Below are 8,410 nucleotides of genomic sequence, written 5' to 3' on the forward strand. Positions count from 1 at the left end.
AGAGAATGGAGAAGGGATCATGGCATAACCAACCCCCTGTGGATGATTTCTGACTTTCTCTCTCTGAAGAGCACATGCACCCTACAGCAAAAATCTTCAAAAATAAAAAACAAGCTCACCAGGTGGTGTAGTCCCTACCCTACTGGACTGCAGTGCTAGGGTCTGCCTGCCTGACTGCAGGTTTGAATCACTGAGTGTACCGGGGAGTGGCCACCAGTACCCAGGATCTTGAGAAGCTGGAGGTCTGGGGAGGGAGATGGCAGCATGACAAGACCTTGTCAAGGATGCTCTCATGTGAATGAACGCACACTCGACTGTCATCATCACTATTAACAGAAACTAAAGACAAGATTCGACTGATTCCATTTATTTAAAGTTCGACAACAAAAGCTAATCTATGGTAGTAGATTAGTGGGGAGGAGTGTAACTTAGAAGGGGCATTAAGATGACTTCTGAGCTGAAGAGCTGTCCATGTGAAACTTGACAGTTGATGAAACGACTTGGCATCTACGGCTGCAGTGTACAGATGGTCTAGTCTCACTTTTGCCTTTCAGAATTCCCAGCATTGAGTAGAACCTATTTTTAGCCAGAACTCTTGCTGCAAGAAATCTGGACTATCTAGAGTTCATAACCATCCTCTTTTGAGTTTTTCTAGATGACAGTGGAGGGTCAATGTTGCTTACAGTAATGGATGCCACCCCTTTTGATCCTGGTTGAACTGAAGTTTGAATGATAACCTTTGTTGGATGTGGTAACCCTCCCAGTTGCACTGGCTTCTTAAATGTCTGATGGTGTTTGGTTTTGTGCTCTGTTTCTTCCTTCAGTGTTAAAAACTGTAGCCGGCACTTGGAACATTGAAACACTCTCCTTCTTTCATGCCTCTGACAATGATTCATATATATCTTTGCAATTTTAAAAACTTTGAGACAAAACGGACAAAGCAAGTTCTTTGTGTTTTCATGGCATGTTCTAAAGTGTGTTTCGACATCAGCAAAGGCCGACGATCTATAACTGCAAACCTGGCAGACGTAGGGCATTTCTCCGGGCTTATGATTATCCTTCATATGTTGTAAGAGAACCTGATCTGTTTCGAATGACAATTCACAGATTTTGCAGACAGTAGAGGGCTCCTGGGGAACGTGCACACTGTCGATGTGACACTGCATCTGGAAGGGAGTGGGGAACTGCCGGTGGCAGTGTTGACAGATGGTATGGTTTTCCCAGCTGTCACCCCTCTGCTTCTCAAGTTCCAAATGGTGCTTCACGTGATTCATAAACTTCACATTTTTTAGAACTTTCAAGCAGCTGAGGCATTTAAAGGTCGCATGAGTCTTCTGTTCTGGTTGCCCATCTCCTCTATGCTGTCCATAGTAAAAGTCACCAAGTGACATGATCAAATTTCCTTCCGTGGGACCACAGGCTTGGTTTTGACACGCTAGACTTGAAGAGTCTGCTTTGGCCAATCCTTGGACGCTCTTTGCTTTGTCTAGATTGAAAGGTATTTTTTCATTAGCAAAAACCCCAGGCAACGATGCCATCTGAGCACGGCCTGATGAGACGCTGTCACTTTTTGAGAGTATACTCCTGTTCACGATAGGAGAACTACTTGAAGGACTCACAGCTGAAGAAAGGGCCCCTGGGCTTTCATCCTTGAGTTTTGCCCTTTTAGGACTTACACTGTTTATATCTTCAGTGGAAAGTCTCTTTGAATGACGTTCATCTTTGCCTCTTGCAGAAGATAGAGCTCCAGCTAGACACCGGGTTCTGGGAGACGGGCCATCTAGGGCATTGTGAGGAGCCATTTGTGAGCTTGCTGTATACTCAGGGTTATATGAAGACATAGCGATCACAGGACTATCCCTTGATCTTCGTTCAGGCTGAGAAACTGACATGGCGGCCATGATTTTTGTTGTAGGGGTCATCCGATTTGCATGTGGGGCTATGTAAGCAGGACCTTGTTGCCTGATGTGGGCTTTCTTTCTTTTTGAATACGAGCCTGGAATGACTCTGTTTAAAATATTTGAAATGACTGGCTTTGGATCTGAAATCACCCTGACAAAGACGATCTCTGCATCATTTTGGACTTGTTCCACCCCAACAAAGATCAGCTCAGCATCTTCCTCTCCCTCATCACTCTCTTTACAGGCTCTTACACTCTTCTGTGGTTCTGGTTCTTTCCCCAGCAAAAGATCTGGCATTGTAAAATTACTTTTTGCTTGAAGTAACTGGTTTCAAACTTCCAGAGCTGTGTTTGGATAAATTCTCACCTAAGTGCAACCAAGTAATATCAGTATTTATTTCAAAAGACAAAAATCATTATTTAATATTCCCTGAGAACAGGAAGATAACTGTTAACATCATTGTTTTTTATTTTTAAAACAATGTTTATTTAAGGTTTTTGCCATAGGATGCATGTGCTCACCCGAGAGAGGAGACAGGGAAAATGAGAGATCACAAGTTGGTCACACCACAATCCCTTCTCCTCTATTCTCTTGAAATTTGGGGCATGTACACACACGCATCCGATGTGATGTTCAAACTGCCAGGTTGGGTACTTGCCGGTCATGTGAGATCTGGCATCTTAACCACCATTCCACCTGCTGGCCCTTAGCATCCTTGTTTTTAGGTATAAGAAAACAAGCTCGAACCATTTGAATGACAGGATAATTCCAAATTTACCTCTTCCTCCTCCCCCAAAGAAAGTCTTGTAATTGACAAGGGGCCATGCATCTAGGGCATTAGGTTTTTTAAAGAATTATTTTTATTTATTTTATTATTATTATTTTGTACTTTGACCAGAGAGAGAGAGAGAGAGACAGCTGCCAGATCTGAGACTCAAACCACAGTCAGCCATGTGGGAGTCCAATGTCTTTAACCACCATGCCACCTGCTAGCCTCAGGGCACAAGATTTAAGGAGACACACGTTAAACATCTCAGAGTTTCTGTCTCCTTAAATTTTGTATCTTGGGTGCCCTCACTCACTTCCTCCTAGTCCCTAATGTATCTCCTTGTATATCTATGATTTCTAACCCACTCTAACAAAACTTAGGTCTTGAGTGGTTAGGCAGTATGTGGAGGGAGCTGGAACCCACACAGTTTGACTGTGGTTGGAATCCTGGCTTGGAACATGCTTGCCCAGGATCCTGATAAGAAAGGGGATTACTGCATGACCAGACCCCACTTTGTCTCTCTCAGACGTGCACATGTGCCTTCCGGCATTAAATAACAAAATAGTACCAGTTTAGCCCTCAAAAACCTGTTCTTGGGACCAGCAGGTTATGTTGCTGGACTCCCACATAATCTATCATAGTTTGATTCCTGGAACCAGCAGCTTAAAAAATTCATGTCAAGCCCAGTGAATGCACATGCCTTATAGCAAAAATCTCTCAAAAATAAACAAACAAACCTGTTCTTGAGGTCAGCAAGTGGCATGGTGGTTAAGGCAGCCAGATCCCACCGAGCCAACTATGCGGTTCAAGTCCCAGACCTGGTGACTTGAAAAACATACCAGGTACGTTTGTGTTTGTGTCCAAAATCCAGAGAGGAGAATGGATCATGGCATGGCTATCCCCCTGGGGAGAGCTTTCTGACTTTCCCTCTCTCCAGCTTTTGTCTTTCTTTTTATTTATGAATACAATTGTCCTATAGCAAAGTTAAAAAAAAAATTGTTCCTGTAACGCTTCTGTTCTCAGTAACCCCGGTCGGTCGGTGGTTCAGTCCACAAGCTTTGGAGTCATTCCTTGGCAGATTTTCCCTCACACACTAGGGCTAAGCAATGAGCAAACACTATCTACTCCATCTTCTAAGAGATTCCGGAATTTGACTAATTCCTTCTACCTTGGGCTGCCACCTCACCATATTCTTTCCCTGGATCTTCACACAAGTTTCCAGGCTTAAACCTTCTGTTAGCTCTCCCACGGCAGTCCCCTTGCACTTGTTAAAATATACAAGGGATGGGAACAAAAGTTGGCGTAATGGCTATGTTACTGAACTCCTGTGTAGTCAACCACGGTTCAAGTCTCAGACCCGGTGGCTTAAACTCATGCCGGGTGCATGTGCGTGCATGCCCAAGATCCTGAGAGGAGAATGGAGGAGAAGGGATTGTGGTGTGGCCACCCCCCCCCAGGGGGTGATTTCTCACTTTCTGTCTCTGTCTCTCTTTGTCTTTCTGGCGAGCCCTATAGCAAAAACCTCTCAAAAAAAATATATAATATATATTTATATATATACACATATATGTACACGTACACACACACACACACACACACACACACAAGGGAGCCGGCACTGCTTTTCTGCTTTTAGGTCTCCAGTGACTTCCCATCTCACCCACAGGAAACACCAATCGACTTTAAATGTCCAGTAGAGTCCTAGACTTCGCCCACTGTAGCCACCGAGTCTACACACCTGACCCTTTGCTTCCTCAGGACTTTGGTTGTTCCCTCTGTCTGCCATGTTCTTTCCCCAGGCTTAACCCCATCTGGGCTCCTGGCTTGGTCTCAGCAAGACTTTACTGACCACATTATCAAAAATTGCAACCTCCCTCCACTCACCTGCTCTCCTCTGTCCTCATCACTATTTTTCAACTTAGTATTTGTCATCGCCTACCATGCAATATATAAAATATTTTGCTTATTTTTTTGATCTCTAACCACTAGACTGTAAACTTCTTGAGGTCAGGGACTGATGCTATTGCTCTTTCTGTTTTGCTTTAAAGTTGCTGTAAGGTGCCTGCACTCAGTGTAGAGAGACAGAGAAAGAGATAGGGAAGGAGCAGCAGGTAGTTGACCACGGATCCGGACTCAGATCTGGACCCAGCTCCAGACCCAGGAGCTTAAACGCTTGCTAGATGTGTGTACAACTCATGCACCCTTTAGCAAAAATCACTGGTGGGGAGGGTGGAATGGGGAAGGGAATAGAGAGAGGAAAAGTGAGAAAGCATCTCGCTAGGGTGGATGACCATGCTGCAATTCCTTCTCCTTCACTCTCCTCTAGGGATTTTGGGCACGCACATTCACACATGTGCCAGGTGTGTTTTTCAGGCCACCCGGTCTGGGATTTGAACCATTACAGTTGGCCATGTGACCATGTGAGATACAGCCACCTTCTTCCCATCCTGGCTGGCATGGGACTTATGTTTTGTTTATTGCTGTATCTGTACTTCTAGAGCCAATGTCTGTCACACTGTAGATGTTAAATCTTTGTTACATAAACTGGTCGTAGCTGTTATTACCATGTTTGTTAGTATGTCCTAAAGACTCTAATCTAGGTTCTAATTGCAAGTTTTCCAAGCATTTAATGAAATCCAAATCCTGCAAGGGAATAGGTAAACTTGTGAATATGTATATAAATTCTAACAAAAATACTTTCTTCCTCTTCTCTCTGCCTCTGTTTCTCTTGGATGAGTGCATGTACCCTCTGGCAAATTTTTCAAAAGATTTAAAAAAAGTTTTTTTTAGGCCAGCAGGTGGCGTGGTAGTTGAGGGAACTGGAACCTCACGTGGCCAATGCAGTTCAAATCCTGGATCTGGCAGCTTGCTTTCTCACTTTTCCTTTCTCTTTCTCTCTTGCACTCGCTCTCACTCTGTCCTTTTCTGGTCAAATTAAATAATTCTTAAAAAAAAAAAAGGTTGACATATTGATCCTTTTCCTTTTCATAGACAGCCAGCAAGCTAACATTTCCCATAGTTCTTTTACAAGAATTATTTAATCTTGTTATTATTATCATCATTTTTCATTAATTTGATGAGAGAGAGAAAGTGAGAAAGCAAGCTGCTAAGTCTGGAACTTGAACCATGGTCAGTCATGCGAGAATCCAGTGCCTTAACCACCATGCCATGTGCGGAACCCATTTGCTACATTTTTAAGATTTTATTTTAAAAATATTCTATTTTTATAATGCATACAAATTAAAGAAAGAATAAATATTGGGGGCCAACAGTTGGCATAGATCTCACATGGCTGACTGTGCATTTAGACTCCCAGACACGGTGACTTGAAATCATGCCGGGAATGTGTGCGCATGCCCAAAATTCCAAGAGGAAAACAGAGAAGTGATTACAGCGTGGTCATCCCCTTTAGGGTTAATTTCTCATTATCCGCCCCCCCCCCCTCCATGTCTGTCTCTGGTGAGCACACGTGCCCTATAGCCAAAGTAAATACATAAAAGAAATATTCTGTGACATATCATTTAAAATTTCCACATTCACAAAATGTTGTTGGAACCCTGCCACGATCATTTGTTGAGAGCTGTTATCCATAGCTGTTTTCACACTACCATGACAGGGCCTAGTCGTTACAATAGAGACAGCATGACTCACAATGCCTAAAGTATTTACTGTCTAGCCCCTTAGGAGTAAGTTTACCAACCCTGGTTGTATTCACTTCCTTAATTACCAGGGGGCAACAGGAGACAGACAACACCCGCACATGGGGCATGATCATGCCACCATCCCACCTCTTCTTTTTCCCCGTTCTGTTGGGATTTTGGGTGCGTACACACATGCAACCAGAACGTTGTTTTTGTTTTTTTTTTTCCCCCAAGTCACTGGGACATAACTTAAATCATAGTCAGCCATGTGAGCGCCGACTCCCTTAACCACTAGACAATGGAGCACACCCTGATCCTTCGTTTTTTTTTTTTTTTTTTGAGAGATTTTTGCTAGAAGAGGTGTGCGCTTGCCAGAGAGAGAGACAGAAAGCAAGAAACCACCTCCCCGGCAGATGGCCACACCGCAATCCCTCTCCTCCACTCTCCTCTTGTGCTTTTGGGCATGAACACACACGTACCCAACATGACTTTCAAGCTGCTGGGGCCGGGACTCAAACTGCAATTAGCCATGTAGGAGTTCAGTGCCTTAACCACTATGCTATCTGCTGGCTCCCTGATCTTGGTTTTAAAGAAGCAAAATATAGGATACAAAATTGCTTAGCTTACCAGTTTCTTAAGTAGCACCTCCAGGTGATTCAGTGGCGCTGGGATGTTTCAGCCTGGGCCCGAAGACAAGAGAAGCTGGAGTGTCCTTTTTAACAGCTCACAAAGAAATCTGTCTGGAGTCTAGCAGCAACTGAGTTCAAGCAACTCCCTGCTCTCCAAAATCCTTTCTGAGGCTGGGTCAGACGAACCCACCGCTTTTAAACCTATTATAATCCAATCTGTAACTCGTAAACTGGTTTCCAGTCACGTGTCTGGACCAGTTTATCCTGATTGGATTTTCCAGTGTGATCCACAATCTTTTCATCCCAACTGCTATTTAAAGGAAGGAATGAAGGCGGGGTTGCAGGGCCACACCTAGGAGCTGCCCTCCAGGCTGGCGCCTCTCTCTGTTGTTTGGAGACCCACCACTTTCTCTCTAGCTCACTTGGAACCTGAGCTATTTAGGGATAGGGGTGAGGTGCATCAGGGATGGTTCACCTAGCTGGTATTTTTTTTTCTTTGATTTACTTTCATTCACCGTACATCATTACCATATACAAAACGAGATTTCCCCTCCAGAATGCACTGTATATTGGCTCAATCAAGGATGTTAACCATGCATGTTATCGTCAACAAATAATTTTCTATTTCTTGTTTCTTATATATTTTGCTTACTTTTTCTCCTTGATTCCCTACCTCTTACCTTCTGCCATTTTCACCTGTTTTTTTTTTTTGTTTTTAAATAATTATTTATTTAATTGTATTTATTTATTCATTTATTTTAATTTGACCAGAGAGACACACAGAGAGAGAAAGGGAAAGTGAGAAAGTAAGCCACAGGTCCAGGACTTGAAGCACGGGTTGACCATGTGAGAGTGTCCAGCGCCTCAACCACCATGCTCAAGCTCATGCTCCCTCACCTAGCTCTTTTTTTTTTTTTTTTTTTGGAGAGATTTTCACTATAGGGCGCGTGCGCTCGCCAGACAGACGGAGAGAGACGTAGAGACAGAAAGCGAGAAATCACTCCCCAGGGGGGATGGTCACGCCGCAATCCCTTCTCCTCCATTCTCCTCTCAGGATCTTGGGCACGCACGCACACGCGCCCAGCGTGAGTTTTAAGCCACTGGGTCCAGGACGCGAACCGCGGGGAGTCCAGCGACATAGCCATTACGCTAACTGCTGGTTCCCCCTCACCTAGCTCTTTTAACAGAGCTTCAGCATAGATAATTCTTTCCAGGTGCTGGAAGTGCAGACAGATCACGCCAGCTACAGAGAACTAAAACCTGCCCTCTTCCAGGGAGTCCCCAGGAGTGGGACTCAGAACCATCAGTCTGGTGGGCTGCACTTGAAGACGGGGCTCCCTTGGGATTCCCCAAAGCCCAAGCAGATTCTTCACTGTGGGTCTTTAACAGCTTTCTCAAGGTAGCAGCCCATTCCGGTAATCCTTTTCTAGGAGTTGAAGGTCATACCGGAGCTCCCTGGAGTCACCTTTC

At 44.2% G+C, this 8,410-nt stretch overlaps 1 protein-coding gene across 1 annotated transcript; it reads right to left on the reverse strand.

The window, feature by feature from the left end:
• Nucleotides 1–440: 440 nt before the first annotated feature.
• Nucleotides 441–2,198, reverse strand: LOC102500215 (zinc finger protein 280A). The gene is given in 1 exon segment (XM_006172148.1): nucleotides 441–2,198. A coding segment is annotated over 1 exon segment (1,758 nt).
• Between the last annotated feature and the right edge of the window lie 6,212 nt (nucleotides 2,199–8,410).

This window comes from Tupaia chinensis, unplaced genomic scaffold, assembly GCF_000334495.1.
Source record: "Tupaia chinensis unplaced genomic scaffold, TupChi_1.0 Scaffold000035_1, whole genome shotgun sequence".
Taxonomy (NCBI): Eukaryota; Metazoa; Chordata; class Mammalia; order Scandentia; family Tupaiidae; genus Tupaia; species Tupaia belangeri.